The sequence below is a fragment of the Urocitellus parryii genome, chromosome 5 (assembly GCF_045843805.1).
Source record: "Urocitellus parryii isolate mUroPar1 chromosome 5, mUroPar1.hap1, whole genome shotgun sequence".
NCBI classification, from domain to species: domain Eukaryota; kingdom Metazoa; phylum Chordata; class Mammalia; order Rodentia; family Sciuridae; genus Urocitellus; species Urocitellus parryii.
This window is the reverse complement of record NC_135535.1, coordinates 3,137,380-3,162,799: the sequence shown is the minus strand read 5'-3', so window position 1 is coordinate 3,162,799 and position 25,420 is coordinate 3,137,380. Positions and strand designations below refer to the sequence as shown.

Sequence of the window (25,420 nt, the reverse complement as noted above, 5' to 3'; positions counted from 1 at the left end):
CTGCCACGTCTGTGATACTAATTGCCATCAAAGCAGGAACGGCATGGTCAGCACTTGCCGCAGTGACTGCGATAAATAGCCACAAAGTAGGCCTGGCATTCAGGTCAACAGCCAGTGACATTTGCCATACACAGTACTAATAGCTGATGGTGAGGCAGGAATCATGTAAACCAAGCCCTTCTAAAAGACAGTAAAATAACAGTTCACGTAGGGAAAAGGAAATGTGGTAGGAGGGTAAAAGAACGTTTATAGTAAGTGATGGTTTTAAAGGAGGAGAAAAATAAATTTAAAAAAACAAAAGAAATAAAGAGAACAAGAGAGATGGGCTATTAGAGAAGAAAGGAGAGAAAGAGAAACAAACAAAAGAACACAATAAACAAGAAGTTTTAACTCTCAAAAGACCAAGTAAAAATTACATAAAAATGTTGGAAACGAGAAAAAAGCCCCATGTCTGTGGAGGTGTGTCTGTCCACAGGCCAGCCAGTACCGCCGGAGCATGAAAGTACAGGGAGCCTATGGAAGAGCTGCCTCTGCTCAGGAGGCCAGGGCCGTGGACAGAGATGGGGGCCACTGTCTGCCAGACTGCCCTCCTTCCTCACCTCGTGGGCTGAGTACCCCTCATAGCCGGCAGGGGCGGGCTTGCCCACCCTCCTCTCCTGCTGCCTGCCCAGCTGCCAGCTGGAGTGGTCTGGTGCGGCTGTTGGTTGACATAGCTCCCAGCTTCCCTGCCACAGTGTGAGGCGGGACTGAGTGGCCACTGTGTCAATGGGGCTGTGGTCCAGACAGACCAGGTCGGTGCTGTTGGGGTGGGGCTGCTGCAGAGCTCTCAGTGGGGTGTTCTGGAGGCCGGAGTCAGGCATTTGGGGCTGTGTGGGGTGGCATCTGCTCTGCAGCTTTGGTCAGCTGGGGCTGGGCCGGTGCCCACCTCTGCTGGGCCTAGGTCTTTGGGGCCTGACAAGAAGGGGGGGGGAGGTGGGCAGCCTTACAGGTCTCACTGCAGCTCCTGACCAGCCTGCTCAGAGTCCCTACCCACCTCAGCGGGTCACGTGGGCCACCAAGCTGAGTGAATTGTGCTTCCTCCTATCTCTGCCTCAAACCCTCTGGCACAGTCTTCTCTGTGCCGGGCTCAGCCATGTTCTGTGGGGCACACCCTGGGCCACACTGCAGGCACGGACCAGGACAGTGTGGTGACGTGTGCTGTGACCTCCTCACTCTGCAGCAGCAGCAGCTGTGCGTGGCCTCCTCAGGATGGCTCTGCCTGGTCTCCGGGGCCAGCTGAGGACACAGGGCGCTTCTCAAACACCAGCTTGCCGTGCAGCTCAGTTCAGGCTGCTTTTCTGATCTCAGGTTTTTCTGTTGCGTTTCTCTCTGTGGCATCCGTCTACTCTGTGGTGAACGGGAGCCGCTGTCCCCAGTGTGGCCCCAGTGTACTCCTGTTCTTTGTTCAGTGTACCCGGATTTCTGAATCCCTAAGAGTCTCTTAATGTCCAACACTGAATCTCTGAATCCTCTTTGACCCTCGGTGAAGGCAGAGCTCCTGCTGCTGAGTCTTGACTGGAACGCAGCCTTCCTCTAGTCCACCATCATGAATTTCTTAATTAAGACTAATTTTAATCTCTTAATTTGTGTACATTCTGTGGGTTTTGACAAATATCTGTTGACATAGGCCCACTATGGCAGTGTCACCTAGAGTTGTTTTGTGGCTCTGCGGCTTCCCTGTGCACCCTCCCCGTGCATCCCTCATCCCCTCTCCTTCAGCCCCGTCAATCCCCAGTCTCCACAGTTTGGGCTTTTCAGAATGTACTTGGGTGCAGTCCCCCAGCATGTCACCTTTCCAGGCTGGCTTCTCTGGAGTCCATGTCCACATTGGCCCATTGGCTGGCTGCTCTTCTAGTGATGGCTTCACCCTCACCCAGGTGTCACTGTAGCTCCTGACCAGCCTGCTCAGTGTCCCCACCTGCCTCAGCGGGTCACGTGGGCCACCAAGCTGAGTGAATTGTGCTCCCTCCTATCTCTGCCTCAAAGCCCCTGGCACAGTCTTCTCAGCCGTGTTCTGTGGGGCACACCCTGGGCCACACTGCAGGCACGGACCAGGACATGCGTTCCTTGACAGACAGCCCTCGGGCACTGTTAGCCGACTCTGTGCCCCGTCACCCTGGGTCTGCACACAGGTGTGGCCTGCCTGCCTGCCTGCCTGCCTCTGAGGTCGTCTGCAGCAGGAGCACTGGCTGCTCTGTCATGGCCCCTGGAGCCTTCAGTCCTAATTGCTGGGCCGTGGCCAGCACCAGCATGGGAGTTAGGACAGGAGCTTGGGGCACTCTAGGGGCAGACACTGTCGGAGGTCCTCTTAGAAACAGTCACTCATCTAATACCCCAGTGCCTTTGGGAGGAGCATTTCTCTTTCCAGTGTACGGCTGAGAAACAGAAAATCTGAGAAATTAAGCTAGCAGGAAAAGCCAGGAGTGAAACCAGGCTGTGTGTATACTGTATCTCTGCTCTGCTGTGGCCTCTGAGAGGTGTGTTACAGGGCCCCGTCCTTGTCCTTCCCTCTTCTCAGAGACTACAATGAAGACATTGCCAGTATCAGTGTAGCCACCGCACTTGGAGGGACAGCTAATGTGATAGATGACATGATCAGGATTCAGATTGAGTTTAGCTACCCAGAGTGCCAGCCGAGAACCAATCTGCTAAACACCTAATAGGAATAAATGTGAAGTCCTACATTCAAGTTCAGAAACCCCTCTAGCCTAGGTCAGAAGGAAATGGCTTGGACAATTTGGGTACACCTTCAGCCAGTGCCGTGTTCTTACCATCTTTCTACCTAGGTTACAGCAGTTGTTTCATGACCAGTGTCCCCATCTTCTTTGGTCCTTTTCTGCAGTTTCTATAATGTGCAGTCAGAGCGTCTTTTCAGATACAAATCCTGTAACCATGGTGCTTGCCCCCCATTTCCACCTCGTTAACTCCTTGATGGCTTTGCATCTTTCTTACCAGCTGAGTGGCTTTCTCTTGCCTTTCCTGGCTTCTGGATGGGCCCTTGGCTACTGGGCCTTCCACCCTCCCTGAATGTGCTGTGCTCCCAAGGGCCCTTGTGGTACTGCCATATGGTGCTCCCTTCTTTGCTCACTCAGAACCATCTTTCTCAGCTCAGCCCAGGCCCCGTATCCTCAGAGTGGTCTTCCAGGTCAGTCCAATTCTGTACCATACAGCAAGGTGCCCCGAGCACAGTTAGTTCCACACATGTGCTGCGTGACGTGTGTGATGGGTATTTGCTTAGCTGCATATCGCCAGCTCTGGGAATGGAAGTTACTTTGCCCGTACTTCTCCCTGCTGTGTCAGGACCCCAGACCCAGCCTGGTGTGGTGGCTCACAGGATCAGCTGAGCTATACTCACAGCTGAAAGAGAGGGAATAGGGTGGAGTCCAGTGGAAACCAGGAGCTCTGAAGTCCTTCCCTGTGGAGCCACAGAGGACATGCGTAATTACCCCATCTGTGGGCCATGACAACACGAAGGAAGGGCTCAAGGTATTACTGGGGACTCTGCCTGATGTGCACCCAAATTCCAGACTCCCAGAAGTCAAGCAGGCACTGTTTGTTGCCACACTGTGTGGTTAGGCACAGCGAGCCACTCTTGGTTAGGGAGTGCTGAGACCCACCCTGTCCAGGTTTCCAGATGCCAGACAGGGACTGGCTGGCTGCGTACTGTTCAGGGGCAGCACCCAGGCCTGCTGATTCCAGTACTTTCCAAAGCATTGATACTCGGGACTTAATTTTCTGGCACATAGGAGACATCAGTAAGTGTTCAGTGAACAGATTGCCGACAGATGAGGTTGGCCAGGAAGGGCATTGGAGGCCGTGGGGAGGTGGCTCTCTGGTGCAGGTGGGAGATGCTTTGTCAGAGATGTTGACTGTGAGCTGCAGGTCTAGCAGGGGGTGCTTTGGGCCCTTCCAGCTGAGCTGACCAGGAGGCTTATGTCCACTCTCCTAAAAATGCTCTCTTGGGACAATACAAAAAAAAAAAATATATATGGGAAAAAATGCTCTCTTGGAAAGGTTTGTTCTTCTGAAGAGTCGGGAAGTGCTATTGCTGTGGCTAGGGCAGCTCACTGGAGGGCAGCAGGTGCAGGTGCATGGGGTCCCCTTGGGCCCTGTCTGCTGATGCAGCGTTGTTTCTGTAATGCATCTCACAGAAGGCTGCCAAGTCCAGAGACCTGCTTCCTTCCCTCCAAATGAAGTGCTTTGTAATCTGCCCCCTTTTAAAAGAAGACCCCAAATAAAGATCTCAGTTTGAAAGAATATGCATGCTGCCTCTGTGAAGGGCGTGATATTAATGTCTATACCCTTGACTTCCTGCCAGTGTTCAGCTCTGGGTTTTCTCCGTTGGGTGCCTGTGCATGTACTCACACAGCAGATGTTTTCTGAGTGCTATTTTCTGGCCTGGGGTGCTGGTGGGTGGAGGGCTGCTGGAAGAGAGTGCCCCAGGTGAGCCCCTGGTCTGCCTGGAGGCCTTGGTGGAGGCCAGTGTGGCCAGTGCTTCCCCTGAGAGGCCCTTCTCCTCACATCTTCTCGCGCAGCTGTCTGCCTCTGGCATCTGCAGCTCTAGTTCTCTCTCTTTGATGGGTCCCTTAAAGGCTTCCTGGCCCTTGGGCTCACTCACCAGTGCAGGCCCAGCCAGTGCCCAGCCAGGCGCCTGTGCTTCACCCTGCCGGGTACAGCCCTCCCAAACATGTGCCTTTGCTTTTGGAGCTGGTCGCGTCTGTGGTCTTCCAGCTCCAGCCTACAGTCAGATTGCCAGGGCGTACCTGGTAGTGTTGGCAGGCCTTGTTGAAATAGGAACCTTTTTCTTTTTGTAGACTCTGGGTGTTGTTCTTTTCTCTTTGTTTGAATTTTCGACAACCCATTTTCCATCCCTGGGTTTGAACAAATTGGAAAAAAAAAAAAAAGAGAGAGAGAGAGAGAGAGTGACACCAAAGAATAACTTTATTCCTGCTGAATGAGGTGGCTTGACCTATCTTAATGTGATCCAGCTGAATGAGTCCCAAAGCTGTCCAGGCTGGCCTCCCAGCCAGTTGGGTCTTTGTCCTCCTGTGCAGTAGAGCCTCCAGGGAGTAGCTAACTCTGTGACTCAATGGGGGGCTGCACCCCAGGCCATTTGTTCCTGGGTGTAGTGGATTGTCTCCTTGGAGAGGTGCTTCTGGAGGTAGAGGACAGGAGAGTTAGCAGCTACACTCCCTTCGATTGGAAGCAGACCCCAGGTCTGGGGCAAGAGTCACCCTCAGCTTCTTCAGCTTGCTGTTTGCATAGCCATTAGGCCCCTGGTCAGCTAGCTGGGTAGTAAGGAGATACACAGTGCTTTAGCTCAGTACAGTCTACTGTGAGGCACCTGCTCCTTCAGGTGTTCTCTTGGGACAACCCTGGAGGTTGTGGGCTGCTGGACTGTGCTCCTGATGGCTCTGAAATTTGTCAGAACAGGACATTAGATAATCTGCACGGCCTCTCTGCACCTGAGGCTGCAAACCACTCTCTAGTTTATTTGTCATCCTTAATTCTACCAGCTGTGCTGTTCAACCCGGCTCATTAGAAATTCCTCCATGAGGTTAGATGACACTGTATAAATGTGTCCCAGATTTCAAAATAAACCTTGGTCTGTTACCTAGTTGCCTAGGAGAATAGGCTAACCTTTCTAAGTTCAGAGCAAAAAATGATACATTCAAAGGAACTGAAGTCCAGGACCAAAATTTCTTATGCCTGTTTGGTTCAGATGCATTCAAGCTTATAATTTTCCCTACCTTTTGCTGCCACTCTGTCTCAGCTGGTGGAGTGCTGAGGTCTCACTGGAGTGAATGAGGCCCCTTTAGGGCCTGGAAGTCCTGTACATTGACATGAGCCTCTGACACCCTCACTTCTGAGAGTTCAAATTTTGGGAAGATCCATAAGTTGCCCCTGGCAGGCTGAGTGTGTGCTGTTCTGGTACCAGGGAGGTGGTCAGCCCAGGAGAGGGATGAGCTACACATTTAAATTGTTTGTTCAACTTAAATGTAAATATCTTACATTTACACACAGCAGCACACCATTCCACATTCCTGAGGTATGCGCGAGGGCTTTCCCTCGAGGCGCTGGTATGCTGCTGTGTGCTCTCCTGTCCTCGTTTCTCAGGTTAAAATCTAGTGGCTTATGGATTGGTGAGGTTGTGAAACATTCACTACTCTCAAGTTGTTTCCTTTTTGGAAACTCAAGTTTTATTTTATATGCACATGATACACATTATTTTTTTCCCTTAGGACAACTACACCTTTGCCCAACCTGGGATTCAAATGAAAGTGAAGATGTTGGAAGAACTCGTGAGCCGGATTGATGGTGAGTTGGCTTCCTGAGCTGCCCCTCTTTGAGGGTGGGAAGAGGCCTGGTTGAAGGCTCGGGGAGGTGGCCTTGGACATTGGTGGGACAGGACACAGTGGCACCCAGCCTGCTGGGGCTCATCCCTGTGAATCCTTCCAGGAACCTGCCCTGCCCCTTTCAACCAGCGTGGTGATCAGGATTCAGGCATGTGGCAGGAATGCCGTGAGTGCCTTCTGTGCAGGCAGCCTTGCTCCTCACTGAGCTGGGGACGGCTATTTATGGCTGTCCTTTGGCACTCTCTTCCCTGGCTTTGTGCATGCTTTTGCTATCAAGGAAGTTAGAATAATTTCTCCATGGAATCCAATTAATTACCAAGTCTGGAAATAACATCTTTTAATATTATAGAAAAATTATAGTGTGTTCTCTGGCAATTTTAGATTATGCTTCCACATTTAAGTGGGGACTTCGAATACTTTTTACCTTCATCCTTAAAATAATTCCCCCTTGATGTGCTGACTGTCATATTGCACTAGCAGAGTTTAATTAAATGAAAGTTGAGAGATAATGCTACCCGTTCCAGGCGTATTCTCCTGATAGTTTGTTAAATTAATGAACAGAGCATTAACAAAGTGATGCCAAGCAGAACCAGGAGTACATGTGACACCAGCCCGCCATGGTGAGCGGCCCAGGAGACTTGTGCTTTCACAGAGCGTCCCAGGTGAGCCTGGCAAATCATCTCCCTGGATGTAGAGAAATTGTACTTTGTTTGAAACTTGGACTTGGCAGTTTGACTTGTGAGCACGTGCAAGTGCCCTCACTGGACCTGCTGCAGAGAAACCTGTCATCACAGGCTTCTGAGGGAAGCTCCTGAATGACATTATAAAGTGGAGCCATGCAAATTATAAACTCCATTCTGTTTCCTGATGGAGTCTGATTTCTAGCTCTGTGGCTGATGGTTATTGCCTCATTTCCATATTATGAAGTCTTATACAGTTCTTCCAATGATACTTTATTTGATTCAGTGTTATATTTGGGTACTTTTTTTCCTATCTATTCAAAATACTACTCTTTTTTTTTTTTTTTGCCTCTGTCAGTACATTATGTTCATACATTGTACACACAATAGTAAGATTGCGCTTGACTGTGCTTGGATTTTGTTCCTTCAACCTGCAGTTTTATGAGTGTTGCCGTTCTGTTTAGTTCTTTGAATTACAATTCTTAGTGGATGTGAATTACTCATTCTTAGGAGACTCTTCTTTTCCTCCTGTGCCCCTCAGAAGGCTTACTTTATATTTTGCTGGAGGTTGGAGAGCTGTGGCCAGTGCTCATCTGCTCCAGTGCTGCATTTGGAGAAATACTTGAATTGATTTTCTCTTGTTCTGTGGTTCAGAAAGAAGCAGGATGCAGATTTGTTGGGTGGTTTTTGAAAGAGCGGCAATGGCCGTCGCAGCAGCCCAGTGGGACCTGTCCTCAGTAGAGCATCCGTCCAGCTCTGCATCGCTTCTGAGTGTGGCATCTTCACCCTGTGCTCTTAACGGGTCTGTTTCCACAGTGAGGAGGTTCATTCTGCCACACGCTGAGCTGTCTGACCTGTTGCTTCCCATTGTTCTTGTGGAACCTTAAAGAATTTCTGTGTTGTCCTCAACATGAAGACACCCAAGCTTTCCGGAAGGAAGGGTCTGGAACCTGCCACAGTGGCCCTGGTGGGGATCCTCTGCCTCCAGCAGGCACCTGGGGAAGCACCAGGGCCTGGCTCTGGAGATCACTCCTCTGCATATCATCCCACTAGGAGAAAGAGTCTGTGGGCTTGGAACTTTTTTGGAGACCTCAAAGATTTTATTAAGGGCAGACTATTTTAGGAAGAAAAAAATTTGCTTTATAAAAAGTCCACTGCCTCATTTCTGCATTTTCAGGGAAAGTAAGTATGTATTTCAGAAAATTTTGACACTTTGGTGATGGAAAACTCTTCATGGACTTGCAAGTGAAGAAAGGTGAGGGTTAGTGGATAGGTCCGGGTGTGGCTCATTCAGAAAAGGAGCTACGTTGCTCTGCAGGGTCAAAGTAAGGAATCTTGGTGTTCCACTGGTGGTGGCACTGTGAAGATGTAGGCAGGAGGCCACCGGAGAGTGGGCACCTGTCTGGGGGGGAAGGGTACAGAAGTGGGGAATGAGTGACCAATGATGAGCCAGAGGCACTTTCAAGAGTTTCCCATTTTGAGAAGCGCTGCTCTGCATCCTTAACCTCCAGGGCTCTGTGCACATGAAGGTGTGGTGCCTGAAGGAAGAGAGTTGGTTCCTCATGGAAGCCGTGTGGTAGGAGTGGGCAGGGGCCTTTTGTTGGCACTGGGTGGGGAGCAGAGACCATTGCAGGAGGGGCAGCTGGCTGGTGAGAAGTCCAGGATTTCCCCTGTAATCTTGGGGCAGAAATTGGAGTTTCCCACATAGTGAGAGATGGTGACTGGAGCCATGTAATTTAGAATTGGAGGAGAAGGTAAGAGGAGGAATTTCTACTTTCAGAGAGGCAGACTAGATAATTCCAATCAAATTTCCCACTGAAAACAACTAAGAGCTGTCAAACAAACAAAAAGGGAAACAAAAGAAAAGAAGTTTCTTAAAAATCATCAAACTGCTATGAAGGAAACAAGTACTTCTTGGACCACACAGTACCTGAACCTCAGGAGAGAAGCACAGCACCCAGGCTGAAAGAATAACCCTAAAGGGTGTTGTAGTTTGGGCAGTCTTCTGGGCAAGTTGATAAGACCTGGCTTACTTTGAATAGGGAATCAGCAAATGCTCCTTTACTTCCTGACAGTGGAAAGGTGAGATGTGGGTTGTGGTGCGAGCCACTCAGCTCTCAGGACTCCCATAGCCTCTAGTTCAGGCGGTGTAGGACCAGGGTTGTGGAGTTTCTGGACTGGAGTTCCTCAGGAGGCTTGTGAAAAGTAAAAACAACCTCTTTTCAGGAGGGAGTCCCCAGAACTTAAATTGTTCCTACAAATATTTTCTTTTCAAATGAAATGACCTTGATTGCACATTCAAGACTCCTTAAGCGAGAGAAAACAGATAACAGAGCCAGGTCCACCTGAGCTTTTGTAATCCTTAGGCACATACTATAAAACCACTGTGCTTCCTATGTATGAAGAAAGAAGTTTGAAAGTATCTTCGGGGAATTGGTGACCATATGATTTTTGCATAAGAGATTTGAAAAATCACCCAAAACACTTTCTGGGATTAAAAGACATGGTAACCAAAAATAAAAGTCCCACGGACAAGCTTAACACATTAGATACAGCTAATGAGAAAATTGGTGAACTAGAAAATGGGTTAGAGGAAAATAGCCCAGTGAAACTTGGAGAGTTAAGAATATGAGAATGCAGAAAGTAAGCAGTGTAGGGATGTAATTAGAAAGTCCGATTTATTTATTTATTTATCTATCTATCTATCTATCTATCTATTTATTTATTTATTTATTTATTTATTTATGGGGTTTTAGAACTAAGGAAAGAGTGATGAAATGATGAATGACCTCTTTCCAAAATTATGGAAGTTCACAGATTCTAGAGGCCAGTGAATCCTGGGGAGAATTAATGGAAATTCATCAAAGTGAATTTAATTAAACACAGAAATTCTCAAATCAATCAGAGAAGAATAATGCTTCCCTAAAATTGACTTCTCAATAGAATGTACCTGAGGGTATCTTCAATATCCAGAAAGAATGTAACTGTTTCCCTGGAGTCTATATCCACCAAAGGTATCCTTCAAAAGTGAATTCGATATTCCAGGATTACATCTGAATCTGAATTGTTTTACACTGCCTCCAAGAAACTGTATAAATCAAGAAGGAAAGCAGTAAAGCCACATGTGAACTTCCCTTGCAGCATAACTAGGGAATGGTCCCTGTGAACTTCAGATTCCTGTAAGCAGGCAAACCACCCACCCAGGTCAGCCTGTGGGGAGAGGCACATCGTCTAGTACCCTAAGTTTGCCAAAGAAAGGACAGACCCAGATAAATCACCACAAGAAAGACAAGGCCCTTTCCAGGATATGGAAAGTCTGATATCTCATAGGTCAGGACATTGGCTAGTGGGTCATTGAGAGGAATTGAGATTTCCTGGATGAATGGCAGCTGTGTCCATAGCAGAACCCTGTGTCTGACCATCAGTTGCCTCACAGGAGCTGATTCTTAGGTCAGTTTAGAATCAGCTGGGCCAGGGTCTCATTTCTGCAGAGTAGCACTTCCTTGTGGCTGGGCATGCAAGGAGCGGTTTCTGGTGCACAGGAACACTGTTGTGTCCAGGTTGTTTCCCACAGGCCCCTCCTGCCCCATCTTCAGGATCAGATTCTCCTGGGACAACTCGGGTTGCTGGTGGGAGGGCAGGATGCAGGCAGGGGTCAAGGCCGGGGGTCAGAGGACTGGGACTCCATCCCAGCCAGCAGCACTCACAAAGTAACATGGGTGGGGTTGAGGGAGGGGCTGGGTTCTGGCATTTATGGTGCTGGCAGAACCCCACCTAACACGTTTTCTGTTTGTTTGGGTTCTTGATCAAACACTTTATCTTTTCTTCCTTTAGAAGAAATGGATCACTTGGTGTTTGGTCAGCTTTTTCACTGTTGTGACCCGATGAGAACAACTTTAGAGAAGGAAAAGTTTATTTGGCATTCATAGTGTCAGAGGTCTTAGTCCATAGAGAGCTGCCTTCAGAGCTGTAGGCCGTGGGTGGAGCAGGACATCATGCAGAAGGGCATGGCGAGGAAAGCACCTCTGAACATCACACCAGGAAGCTCACAATATAGAACCCCCAAGGCACACCTCTGAGACCACCTCCTCCAGCCACACCTGCCAGTCTTCATTACCACCCAGTTGATTTGCATCAGCAGGTTAATCCACGGATGAGGTTAAGGCTGTCAGGACCCAGTCACCTCACCTCTGAACTCTTGTGTGGTCTTACACATGAGCTCTTGGGGGGCGCCTTGCATCTGAGTAGAGAAACGTAATATCTGAGTAGAAATTGGGGGTGGTTCCAGCCCTCCTCCCTCCCTGGCTTTTGAACTTGCCAGTCCCTCCCTGGTGGTCATGGTGGGTTAGATGTTTGGGTCAAGGCTATGCCTAGAACCAGTTGTTTTCGGAAATGCATACCAGCACCCCTCGGCTCTTCAGCACCACCTCCTGTCAGAGTTGACAGGGCACGTACCAAGGCACTTGTGGTAAGTCAGATAGCTCCTGGTGGTGCCCTGTGGTGTGGAGACATGTTGCTTCTGCAGCAGGGTGCTGCTGGTACTGTCATCTGCCTCTGGACTGCTCCTGGGCCTGTAGAACTCCAGCGCCCTTTGTGAAATGGGTGTGCAGAGGGGTGGGCCACAGCTGGTGGAGGCCACTTAGGAAGAAGCAGGTATGCTGGTGTTGGCATGAGGTGCCATGCCATTTCCTTTTGGGAGAGTGTTTTAAGTCCACCTGTCCTCTGGTGCCTGCACCTGCTAGTGCCCCCTCTCCTCCTGTCCTCCTGTTTTTCTTGCCAATAGTGGCATCCTCCACTCTGGTGACCCACATTCATTCCTGCCAGACCCTGTGCATGCTGTGTCTGCTTCTGCATGGCAGGTTAGACCTGAATGCTCATACCTTGCTTGAACACATGACCTGGCACCAGGACTGCATCAGGTGTACACACTGGTCAGATTTGGAATGGCTGGGTAAGGGGTCTGAGTCACTGTTATCAGGCCAGGCCCAGGCTTGCTTTGTGAGTGGACAGCTTCTCCATCTCAGCAGCTTGAAGCAGCATTTGTTTCTCACTCAGTGTGACTGTTGAGACCTGGCTGGGCCTGTGTTCTGTCCAGCCCCCACTGTGGCATACAGGCTGAGGGAGCTACTGTCAAGAATATTCTCATCCAGTGCCTGTGCTGGAGGGAGCTGTTTCCCACAGAGACTGGCACATGATGCCCATTTGGGTGTCATTGGCCAGCCTGAATCCTATCATGACAGTGAGGTGGGGGACAGAGAAGTGCCTCCATAGGAGGCCAATGTTGGTGGGTGCTGCTGGTGAGCACTGTGGTCACCATTATAGAAAAGACTTCAGAGACAGCAGCATAAATCTGGAGTTTATACAAAATTTGATTCATTTTTATAATCTTATCAAATGTGTAAGTAGGGAAATTCTAAGGGCCTAATGCTTGTTCAGGAAGAATAATTTTTCTGAAAAATTCCTGAATCAAGGCTCATGACTAAGTGGAATTTAATGATTAAAAATTAAATGTGTCTTAAAGTTTGCTTTGTTGTGTGTTATGGCAGGGCATGTGTCCAACAGCGCCATGGAAGGCAGAATTAGAATATCGTCTGCTCTGTCCCACTCTCCCTGTCATTTAAATTGTGACAGCAGTTGTAGCTCAGAGAAGATATGATGTTCATTCTAAGGTTACCTGCCTACAATGTTTGTATCAACTGTCAGTCTGTTATCTGGTTATTAAAGGATTTTTTTTTTTTTTTTTGCATAGAATCAACACTTTTCACTGATTACTTAGTAATTCATTGCTGCAATGATAAATACATGTTAACTCTCCAACCACACTCCAGCTGACTGGGAGAACACAACTTGTAAAGCACACGATGAGATTTTCCCTCCTGGTGACATCTGGAATGCTTATGTATATTTGAATGTGAAATTTTACATTTTTGCAGGAAATCCTCATGAAGTATCTATTATGTCTAATCTGAACCTCCTGGGTCATGTGATCCCTCTTGTCCTTGAGGTAGAACAACCAGAGAAGAACTGGCTTCCAGGCCTGGCTTTGCTGATGGCGCAGTCGGAGCCCCTGTGTGGAAGACCGGGCCGCTGCCCACCCTGGGAGCCCCACCTGTGTTCAGGGCCTCGCATTTTTTGTGGCACTGATGAGGTCTATGTAGATGAAGTATTCGCCACATGTTTTGATGAGTGAAACCAAGGAGAATTTAATTCAGTATTTAAAAAAATATTTGAAAGCATTTGGCTTCAGCAGGTGTGTCAGGTCATGTCCATTCTTGTTTTCTTGTTCAGAAGACTTAAAATGAGTTAAAGTACTGCTTCACACCCGAGAGTGACCCCACTGGGGGCGACCCTGGCTCCATGGAGAAACCTGGGGCACTATTTTTTGTGGCACAGGGACTGTGGGTGTGGCTTCAGGGAGGGGGTGGGCTGGGATGGTGCTCCCGGAGCCCAGTTCTAGTGGCCCTGCCTCAAGCTGTTCCGAGGGCACTCAAGGCTGAGAGGCCCTGGTGGTGGTGGGTGCGGTGGCTGGAGCAACTATCCAGATGACCAGTCTGAACTAAGGTCATTAGTAGGTGTGACACACACCCCCACCCCCACCCCAAGGTGTTTCTGCCGTAGCATTGAAGCTGACGCCTGGGCTCCCTGGGAATGGACCTGCAGGAATATACTTTCTCACTTTTCTTATTCAGACTGTGCTTGTGCTTGAAGCCTTAAGGAAAAATAGGGGTAATGTTCCCTGCCCTCCTGATTGTTGCATCCCCACGGCCTCTAAGGGTTCAGGATATCAGACTTAGCAAATGAAGCAGAGTGCCCAGTTAAATTAGAATTTCAGAGAAATAATGATGCTTTACTTATTTATTTTAGTGTAAGTACAAGTAATCTGAGGACTAGAGCAGGAAAGGAGAGGGTGGAGCCTGTGTGGCCTCACTGGAATGGTCCTTGAGCACCGCTGGCCTGCCTTGTCCACTGCTTGCAGGGGGCAGTCGCAGCCTAGGCTCTGGGCAGCCCGCCTGGTGCATCTCCATTTTGTTTTTGCAAGTTCATATTTTATTTGCAATAGATTTGCTTTGTTGACTTTTGCATTTTCGTAAAAAAGGAGAAAAGTTTTCACTTAATGTGTGTGCCAGCCTAGTGTGAGGTGGGAAGTCAGTACACATGACCGGTGACAGTGCTGATGGTGTGTTCTAAGCCTCGTGCAGGCGTGGCTCCCTTTGTTGCCTAACCACGGCAGGCAGCCAGCTGTGGGGGAATTGTGGGGGTTCATTCGAGGCGGGACCTTGTTGAGCTGCAAGGGTCCCTGGTCTGGCCCTGGCTCCTGAGGCTGGCTCCTCTCTCAGCTGCAGGGATGCCTGGCCAAACCCAGGGACCAAGGACCGCAGTGGCCATTGTTACCAACATTTTATACTTTCTCCCTCAAGGAAGAAAATTCTGGAATTTGTTACTGGAGAATACTCTTACCTCTGTGTCTAAAATGGCTTTATCTACTTGTACAATTTCCCTTTCTTGGGCTTTTAATTCAGGTTAAATGTGATGTTAATGAAATTTTTTCTGAAAGCTGTCATGACTACATTGTGAGGTTAAAATTGACTTATTCTTTCAAAATAGAATTCAGTTACAGCTAGTAAACTAGATTCAGCTTTATTACTGCCTAAGTGAAAATATTTTTATTACTCCTACAAGGTAAGCCGTTGGAGAGCAGAGCGTCCCCAGCAGCCTGGGCTGTGGAGCGCTCAGTGTGGCCGCCTCCCCGCAGCACGCAGCCTCACTGGGCCCCGGGGTGGCTGGTCTAACATTGGAAGCCATAGTGGCATTTCATTTGAGACAGTTGAGTATGATGATTGGCAAAGCACACATGTAATTGAGGACCTGTTGGGAAGGAGCCCAGCTGATGTTCTGGGAAGCCCCCTGTGCCAGCTCGGGCTGAATGCCCACATCCTGGGCTCCTTTCGTCACAGCCTTGTCCCCAGGCCCGTCCGCCTGTGGCCTTCCCCATTGGATATGGCTGTTCCCTGCTATGTCTGATGACTGCCTACTGGTGTCCATTAAATGGCAATCCTGGCTCAACAGACCCTCTATAGTCTGAGGCCTGTGGCACCCAGGTGAGCACTCACTGTGGCATGGGATGTCATAGCACCTCAAGTAAAGTTGATATAATGCACTCTCAATCGAAAATCTAAACGGACATCTTATTGCATCTTTGGGAAGAAGGGTACATTCTATGGTACAAAAAAAATCAAAGAAATAGAGGAAGTTTAGCAGTGTAACTCACAAAATGATATATAAGGAATATGTTCCTGGGTTCCATGTATTCAGAATAAATGTGGTGTATGTGCAGGTCCACCCCTGCATCTGAACTTGGGTTGCTGTGCTGTTGCTGGGGATGATGGGTACAGTAGCCAGCATCCATCAGGCTGTTCTCAGGTCTTTGTGTGCACCCTGGTGGCTTTTCATGGAGCCCATCAGGTGGTTCTGTGCTGTTCCCACTTCAAGAGTCCTGCCTCTCTGGTTTCATTTCCCTGTAGCTCAGATGATCTCCACGTTGCACCCAGCACTGTCCATCCTGGGATGGTCTGAACGTGGGAGTACTCCCCAGCCCTTTCCCCTACGTGGGAGGCCCAGGAAGGCTGTGGGTGAGGATCCTACCTGGTTATGCCTCTGCCCTTCTGCTTCCTCCAATGAGGTCCCTCCTCCCTGAAGTTTACCAGCTATCTATGGATTATTCCACCAAATGGATTAATCTGTTGATCAGGTCGGAACCCTCACAAGCTAATCACTTCCAAAAGCCCTGCCTCTGAGTACTTGAGACTTTGGGGGACTTTCCAAATATAAACCATAGTGGTGTCTGAAGATTGTCTTGTCTTATGGTTCGTGTCCCTGTTCAGCCCCACTTCCCGTGGCCCCTTGATCTGTTGACTTCTGCCCCTAAACATGTCATTCTGAGTATAGAGACTGTCTCCTGCTTGCTGAGCCTTGATCTAGAGAGACAGTCTTGGAATATTTCCCATACCTCAGAGTTGTTAGAGTCACTGAAGGAGGCACTGCTGTCCCTCTGAGCCACATGGGCTCTTAAGTCTTGACTTGGAGATGACACAGCCAGAGGATTATGGGATGCTGGCCTGACAACCTCTGAGGGCCTGGGGTCCACCAGTGCCAGAGCTTTTTCCCTGCCTGCTGCTCCACCAGCTTTTGCTGCAAATTCCCGTCCTGGTTCCTTATTTTCAGGTCCCATGCTGTTGTCTCAGGACCTGGGAATCAGGCCACATCTCCATGCCAAGTGGGGCCTGGACAAGTCCGTGGCTCCTTCCTGGGCCTCACCCCTATCGCATTTCCCTGCTGCTCTTTCTCATGCCTCCCAGTGAAGCCCAGTTAAGCTAATTTTCAGTGGTTCCTCTAGAGCAAGTGAGAGGGATTCTTTTTTAAAAAGCCAAGGAACAGCTTTTATCCTGCTTTTGGGCTGACAGTGTCCCAGGAGGATCTTGGGGCAAGTGGCCTTCAGGTCAGCTCGCACTTAAATCCTTTGCAGGAGAGAAGGATCGCACAGTTTTAAGACCTCGTGCTGATGGGTATTGGTCTGTGACTGCTAGGGGCATTCTGCCCTATAGTAGAAGACAGGATGCTGCCTGTCATGCCAAGAGGTCTTTCTCTAGCCCGCACTCGGCAGTCTTAGAAGAGTGGCAGCCTGCGACCATCAGTCACCCACCGGGCTCACTTCATGGCCTTTGGCAAGTGTAGAGCGTCGGTCATAGTGCACTGGGGGCCAGCGGGCTCCCTGCTTCCCTCTTGGCCAATGCCCTGCAGGGAGTGCAGCAGGGGAAGTGCTCGCCCCACAGGCTCTGGCCACTGGGTATCACTGCCCCACACTTAACTCCCTGGAACCCTGAGAGGTACCAGGAGTGGGTTGGCAGAACCACAATTGCCATCTTACCCTTGGTGCTCAAGCGTGGCCTGTGGCCACCTGAGTGTTCTGAATTGAAACATGCAAGGCTGGGTGGTTCAGTACTCAGCCTCCTCCTCTTCTTCATTTTTTATTTTTTATTTTGCAGTATGTGTCATTTATTCAATAATCATTAAGGTCAAAATATGCCACTATATTCAAGATAGGGAAAATTTTTAAAATTTGTTCTAATTATACATGACAGCAGAATGCATTTTGATTCATTGTACACAAATGGAGCACAGCTTTTCATTTCTCTGGTTGTACACAATGTAGAGTAGCACCATGTATGCAGTCATACATGTACCTAAGGTAATGTGTTTGTCTCATTCCACCATCATTCCTGCCCCCATGTCCTCTCCCCTTCCACCCGTCCCCTCCCTCCCTTCCCCATGATGGATTAGCATCCACTTATCAGCTTACTTACTTCACCTAGCACGATATTCTCCAACTCCATCCATTACCTTCAAATGCCATGATTTTATTCTCTTTTAAAGCTGAGTCATATTCTATTATGTACATGTACTACAGTTTCTTTATCCACTCATCTGTCAAAGGATGTCTAGGTTAGTTCCATAGTTTAGCTATTATGAATTGAGCTGCTGTGAACATTGATGTGGCTGTATCACTGTAGTATTCTAATTTTAAGTCCTTTGGGTATAGACCAAGGAGTGGGATAGCTGGGTCAAATGGTGGTTCCATTCAAAGTTTTCTAAGGAATCTCCATACTGTTTTCCATAGTGGTCACACCAGTTTGCAATGCCACCAGCAAAGTGTCTTTTCCTCCACATGCTCGCCTACACTTACTATTGCTTGTATTTCTGATAATTGCCATTCTGACTGGAGTGAGATGAAATTTTAGAGTTTTAATTTGCATTTCTCTAATTACTAGAGAAGTTGAACATTTTTTCATATATTTGTTGTCCGTTGTATATTTTTTTCTGAGAAGTGTGTTTAGTTCTTTAGCCCATTTATTAATTGGGTTATTTATTTTTTGGGTTTTAAGTTTTTTGAGTTCTTTATCTATCCTGGAGATTAGTGCTCTGTCTGATGTGTGTGTGGTAGAGATGTTCTCCCCCTCCGTGGGATCTCTCTCACATGGTTGATTGTTTCCGTTGCTGAGCCTCCTCTTCTTGGTGATGAACATTTGTGACCCTCCATGCTGTCAGTGGCACTTGGCTTTATTTCCAAGCTGAGCCTAGGTAGCTGGACTGTAAGTGAAGGCTTCCAGATTGAGTGATCCTCCTTGGTAGTCTCTGTTAATGGAGGCCGTGGTTTCTGCTCATGGCTCAGAGTTGCAGAGAAGGTGTGAGCATTTTACCTTCCTCACCATGAGGACCACCGCACAGGAGGTAGTGCCTGCAGGTGGGCATGTCCCAGCCAGCGCAGTCCAGGTAAAGGCAGTCCACTGTTCCGTAGGTCCTTCACCTTCCCATCTCACCACCATTGGTTCTTTAGGAAAAGCTTTGGTCCCACGCACTGGAAGCCACATCTTTTCAACTTTGTTCCCTGTTCAGAGGTTCACTTGTGGTTTCCCCGGGTTCCTTATGCCCTCAGCTACAGGTCTGGTGGCCCTCAGCGTGTGGGGCTGGCCTGCACTTGGGCTTCACGTTCCAGTCCTGTGTTGCAGCCATGCATCCTCATCACTGCGAGGTTTGGCCCTCCCTCTCCACTGTGCTCGGGTCTTCTTTGCCAAGACCCTTGGGGTGTGACAGGAAGGCGATGGGGCAGGGGCTGCAGCCAGACATGGGGCAGGACATTCTGTCCAATGCTGCAGCAAGATCCAGACTGGAAATATGATAGTGCTGGGGCGGGAGGAGATGGTGTAGGTGCAGAGACGGGAGCCCTCCCTGGATCCTGACCTCCTCCGGCCAGGCCTGAGGCCCTAGGAGTCTGTGAGGAGAAGGGCCCAGAGCCGCCCCATAAACAGGCCCTGATGAGGCCAGAAGGACACCCACCCCTCCACCACTGCCCCCCGGACCTTATCCTACTGGGACTGTGACAAATAAAGGTGCTATTTTCATACAACCTGCCTTGGCCAGATCTGCGCTAAGGGATACTGTGGGGTTGGGCCCAGGACCTTTAGGACCCTGAGCCTGGTGAAGCCACAGCCTGACTCTGCCTTTGACCTGAGCCAGTACCATGCAACAGACACCCGTGCTCCTGTTCTGGGCACTGCTGCCCTCCAAAGATGAGCTGCAGTTCTGACATGAAGTTCACCATACCGAGGGGCTTGCAGCCCTGGACTGCCTCCCTGAGGCCTAGGGATTCTGGAAACCACCCCTGGTGGTTCTGAAGGCCAGTAGGGTCTGGATTGCACAGACTTGCAGAGTTTATTAAGGGGGATAGAAAGGATCAGTGAGCTGGGATGACACCATTCATCCCTTTGATGACTTCCTAAGCCATCCTGCCCCAGACAGAGAACCTTGGTGGTCTCCACTGAATAGTGGACACCCTTCATATATTTATCAGGAGTCAGTTCTTGTACCCAGCCAAATGTGGGTGCCTGGGAAGGGCACAGGTCCCACCGAGCACACTGCTGCATGAGCTTGCGCACATTCCCATGTTCGACTGAGTCACTCATATCCTTTGCCATATGTTATCCTCACAGTGACTTTGAGGTCAAAAGTGATGACTGGCCGGAGGCTGAGACTTGCCTGAGTACACATGGGGAAGCCGCAGGAGGGATTTGAACCTCTCATCCAGGGCTCCTATATGACCTGTTGGTGAGGGCTTGCATGTGTGGGGCTGAGGGCTGCCAGATCCCACTACCTGCTGCTTCATGGTCCCCTTCCTCCTCCTGAGCTCTGCTAAGGAGCCTCTCGATGACCCTCCTTGGAGCATACTCCAGCCATAAGCAGAGAACTGCCCTCTTGCTCCACATTGCATGGGTGGCCTAGGCTCTGTGCTGAGGACATGTGAGAGCAGCCCGGTGTGCACACAGCTGGCAGGAAGCAGAAGGAATGCAGGCTCAGGGGCACTTGTGTCGTCACTCATTAGCTTGGTTCTAGCATCCATGGTGCTATGTCCATGGGAACAGATGGGCCCATGGGTTGTCTCAGGCTGAGATGAGGTGTGGACACAGAGCTGCTGTTTGAGACATGTGCCATGTGTCCCCAGCAAGTGACAGTCTGTGACTGGACACGGGGTGCATGAGCCTGGTGACTTTGAGTCAGGCTGCAGTTTCTGGTGCCTGGGAAGCCTGGAAGGGCCACTCGGGGTGGCTCCGGGGCCTGAGGTGCTCTCCTCACCTGATTTGCACAGGGCATTTCCAGAACAAGGAATGCCTTCAGCTCCCTTTAAATGTTTGAATTGCAGATGTGGAGAGCACCCAGTCCCACCCCGTGTTACTCTGGTGCTGCCCTCCTGATTGTGATTTCCAGGATCCTTGCAGCTCAGCTTGGACCTGTAATCTGCACGGTGATCTTGCCCTTTGCTCTCCCAGTGTCTGGGTATGAAGACAGAGCTTCGGAAGGAACTGCATCCTGTCTTGTGTCCATGTGTGGGGTCATTGTGGTTGGGCAGATTACCATGTGCTGTTGATGTGGGATGTTTGACTGTCATCTGCCCACTGACTGAAGCCGCAGGACAACCAGGGGTATGTGTCCGAGAAGCAAAGGACTCGCCAGATAGAAAGGCTTACAGTGAGCGGAAACCCGGCAGCTCTGGCCATGCTGACATGCTTGGGTGGCCTTAGCCAGGCAGGAAAACAGGAGCCCTGTTGCTGGGAGCAGCCTGGCCTCTGCAGCATGTTGGGTTCTTCTCCTTATGTCGCCCTTGTAGCCTGGCCGTCAGACCAAGCCCCGAGCAAGCCATGCCACCATCCTCCTCTTTCCTGTCTGGGGAGCAGCAGGCTTTGCTTCCTGCTGACTGAATCCTCTCTGCTATCCTCTCCAAACTCCTGTGTCCCCTGTGTTGGCAGAGCAGCAAAGGGTTGCATTTGAGGTTCCAGAAAAGCCACTTTTTTCTGAGACCCCGTCTCTAGCTGCCACTCATGTGCCCAGCCCTTCCAACTGCTACAGGGTTTCTCTGGGTTGCTAGAATGTAGGAACTTTCATACTGGGCACAGTGCCCTCAAGTCCTGCATGTGCACCGTCTTGTCCCTGAGAGCCCTGGGTGGGCTGCTGGCAGGCTCCTAGTGCCTGCCCAGACCTGATGTGGGTGTGGGCATTCTGGTGGGTGGGCACATGCCTGATGCTCTTGCCTAGTTTGCCCTCTTGTACTGTGGTGGCCTGTGGCTGGCCCATCTGTCCTGGAGCTGCTCAGGCTCCCTCAGCAGCTGACCTCAGGATGCTCCCTTGCGTGTTCTGAGTGAGCTCCTGCTGCAGTCTGTCTCAGAGATGACTGAGAAGCCCCACCATACCCTCCTCCCAGGGATGCGCCAGAAAGGGCAGAGCATGTTCAGAGTGCCTGGCTGCTTTGCTGGGACACACCTTTCTGCTGGGTTCCGGAACTCTGCTGTCCTGGGGCATCTCCATGAGCACAGTGGGAACAGCCCCTCCGTGGATCCAGGAGTGTCCAAGTTCCCGTCCTTTGTTCGTTGCCCGCCCTCACCCCCCAGGGTCCTCTGTCCCCCACACAGCTGCCTGCCCTGGGGCTGCTCTGCCCCCAGGTGCAGCCACTTTGATTCCAAGAGGTTCTTCTTAGGATTTGTTCCTGTGGAAGCCTAGAGGAGGTCTCCTTGCCACCAGCCTCTGGCCACCTTGTCTGCTGTCCTGCAGACCATGGTGCAGAGTGTGGCTCACGCTGCCCTCTCTTCCCACTCCTGATCTGTGCTGTTCTCACCTCTAGATTCACCGGTTCTGCCGACTTCACCTTCACTATCCCTGTGGCGGTACCTGGGGTCTCAGCTGCCTCCGAGTAGCAGCCTGTGGAAGAAAACAGCAGTGAGCAGGCCCTGAGCTGTGTGGGAGCCTGGGACACTGTGCTCTTAGGCAGGACAAAGAAGAGGGCTTTGTTTTTGGTTTTCTTTACTCCAAGAGGCCCGTGAGCACCCAGAAAGGCTTATGTCACCAGAGGAGGCTGGGATGGGGATGGGAAATGGATTGTATATAGCTCGTTTCCAGACGGGGTAGAGCACGGTGCGCACTGGATCAGCCTACAGGGGACTAGAGGGCCTGGCCTGGCACTGGCCTCCTGGCCTGCAGAGAGCGCGTGGGGTGTGGGGGCCTTGCTGGTGTGGCGGAGAAGGGGCCACAAGTCCTGAGAAGGGGTGTGGTGAAGTGTGCTCTGTGGCACCAGCGCACTGTCGCCATGACCAGGACCTATCTATCCACAGGCAAGGCACTGGTGGTCTGTGGACTTGGCCTGATCTCCCTGTGGTCCCAGGGCTGCCCTGCAGCTAGAGTGGGCCTGTAGCAAGCTGCCTGGGCTTGGCCGGCAGCAGGGCCCCAGCCTCTTGTGCACTTCACGAGACGGACATATTAGAAGTGACCCCCAGGGGTGTTCTTCAGAGCCTCACTTAACTTGGGTCTGTCTGCTGCCTCCTGGTGATGGGGTGCAGGTGGCCCAGTGTGGGAGGCTGGCTGGCCAGCAGGAGAACATGTCCCACCTGCCAGCCCCTGCCGAGACTCTGGGGTCAGTGATTGTCTGTGGGAAACTCTGAGGCGAAGCCTGCTGTCCCCCCAGACCTGTATGCAGCAGACCCTTGTCCAGGCTGCTTTCTCCTGGAGGGCCCATGGCCCTGCTGGTTGCAGAGTCCTCAGCAGCTGCCCTTCTGCTGTGAGGAGGCACTTCTTCCCTCCAGGACCCACCCTGTCTGAATGTGGGGTTCCTGTTCACTGCCTTCCAAGGCTTGAGGCTCCCCTGACTTGGAACAGGCAGGTCACCTTCCAGGGCCATTTCCTTCGAAGGGGGATGGCAGGGCAGCTGTGAGGTCCAGTGAGGCAAGGGGTGTGGGGATGCCTGAGGGCATGTGGTCCGTGAGTGAGGACAGGCGAGACCCCCAGCCCTGTCGGTTGGAGGGATGAGGAGTGGCACTCGGCCTCGTTTGGGGCTGAGGAGCCCTGGTGCTGGAGTCTAGGCAGGCGCTCATCTTCTGAGAGGCACACAGCTGTCTGGCACTGCCACTTGGCTGTGCCCAGTTTCTGGGGTGTCTCCTGGGGTGTCTGGGTGCAGAGCCAGTGGAGTTGGGACACACAAGCTTCCTATGACAGACAAGGAGTCAGATCTCCCTGCTGTTTGCACTCAGTGACAGGCACCTTGGGAAAGAACTTCCTGTGCCCTGGCAAGGTGCTGAAGTAGCAGGGAATCCTCTTTCCTGTCTGAGCAGGGCAAGGGGCCTCCCAGGCCTATGACTGTGACAACGAGGAGTAAAACGTTCCTTGAAGTTATTTTCTTTGGGTAACTCTAAAATTAAGGCACCTTCTGTTTGTTCACAAAGAGTCTGAAAGCTGGGTATCCTGTGGCCTGGCGCTGGCGCTGCAGCCGCCCCTGACTGCAGGCCCTCTGCAGCCCCTCTGGATGCTCAGCAACTTGGGGCCTCTTGTAGACCCTGAAACAGAACCTTCTCTTGGTGAAGTCACCTTCCAGGGGCGCTGGTCTCTTGTGGGCAGAGGTGGCATTTACGTCTCAGGGTCCCTGTCATTTACTTGTCACTCTCCAGGGATGGGGCAGGTGTCTGACGGGCATGGTGTGGGGGCCTCGGCCACTAAGATAGCTGGCAGAAGGGCCTAGCTCTCGCAGCTCGCATCCCACTGCAGACAGTGGGTGCTGATGGTCAGTTCTGGTCCCGGAGGAGGTGTGACAGAGCAGGTACTGAGTGACACCAGTAGGGTCTGTGGGCAGCCTCCTGGGCTCTGCTGGGCCACACACGGCCTTGAGACTTCTCCGTCCAATGTTTCAGATCGTTTCTTATGGTGACTCCAGTCAGTGCGTGCAGAGTCCAGGTCTGCTGCTTTAATTGAATCCGAGGAAATGGCGTCACTAGACCACTTGTAGCGTACACTGCCTCTCTTTCCTTCGGTCCTTCTCTACTACCTTCTGGCACGGTCCATCTGCCTGTCCAGCTCCCCTTCTCCTGTGGACCTGGTACACATTTGTGTGCATAAGTCACTGCCAGTGAAGAGTGAGTCGCCACTTGGCACAGGCTGCTGAGTCCCAGGTGGACACCAGGGATGTTAGGCCTGGGTTCTAAAGGGATTTGAACTTGACCTGCATTGCCCCCAGTGTCGCCACTCATCACTGACAGTGGCTCCGGTGGTGGCTCTGCTGAGGGAGAGCGGATCAAGGGAGCGCAATTGCACAGACAGCATGTGCGCAGACACCATCCTCAGGACTGCTGTCTGTGTTGTGTCTGCAGCATCCGGGAGGTGGCACGCTCGGAACCCGTCCTTCTTTCCCTCCTCTGTCTCAGCACCATCTCGTACGGCACCTGCTCTTGAGATAACATCCAGCTCTGGGGTTTCAGGCTGGTGGTACAGGAGCGCTGAAGGGACTATGGCCGGTGACAGCCCTGTGGATTGCCCTCATGATTCCACCTGGATTCTGTGTCCCTGTCACTCACCACCTGGTGCAGGGATTGACCCTGGGTTATGAGGGAGGGACAGTGCGGGCTGTGTGTGGAGCCAGTGGTGTGCACTTCTTCCCGACTTTGCCTTCAGGGTCATCATCTTTGGTGACATTAAATCACCTTGAGGCATCGGAGGGGTATTTGTCCCACAGAAATCTGCAAATGCTACAAGTCATGGCCTCTTTCCTGAGTGCTGGTTGTTAAACATTTGCCGGCTCACTCCTGATGCTGGGGAAGATGGCAGGGCGTACCCAGGCTGGCTTCCTTAGGAGTCTTCGCTTTGGGGAGAGTCGTGGAAGGTTTCTAAGTGGTACAGGATGTCATTAGGGTTGTGTCAGGAATGTGTGGAATATTGTGTTATGCGAAGTCCCTCCTTTTCTGCAGTAGGTCTCTTCAGTCAGTTCCTGAAACTGTGGATATTACTGAATCTTATATACCCTGTACTTTTATCTCTACATGAGACTTATGGGAGAGTTGATTTATAAATCAGCATAATTTATATGTATAAATGGATATACTTGGCAGAGCAAGAGGGCATGAGATCATTGTGCTACGCAGAGCAGCAACTTAAAACTTATGCATTGTTTTAAGTTTTATGGCTAATTGTGGAGAGCCCCCTCCTTTAGCTCGTTGTTGACTTGGGCTATATAAGAGCTTTCTTTGTTTGTGGGGGGTAGGGGGTACCGGGGATTGAACACAGGGGCACTCGACCACTGAGTCACATCCCTAGCCCTATTTTGCATTTTATTTAGAGGCAGGGTCTCACTGAGTTGCTTAGTGCCTTTCTTTTGCTGAGGCTGGCTTTGAACTCACGATCCTCCTGCCTCAGCCTCCTAGGCCTCTTAGAGGACTGCGCTGCCGAGCCTGGCAGGGCTTTCTCACCCCAGCGAGGTGGTCCAGG

At 50.8% G+C, this 25,420-nt stretch overlaps 1 protein-coding gene across 2 annotated transcripts in view; it reads left to right on the top strand.

Annotated features, from left to right (window-relative positions):
• Tbc1d22a (TBC1 domain family member 22A) overlaps positions 1-25,420 on the top strand; it is a 334,236-nt gene that overhangs the window by 194,893 nt on the left and 113,923 nt on the right. For both annotated transcript variants that reach the window (XM_026394283.2, XM_026394282.2), the window contains exon 10: positions 6,282-6,357. In XM_026394283.2, the coding sequence (XP_026250068.2) occupies positions 6,282-6,357 (76 nt within the window). The remainder of the gene's footprint in view (positions 1-6,281; positions 6,358-25,420) is intronic.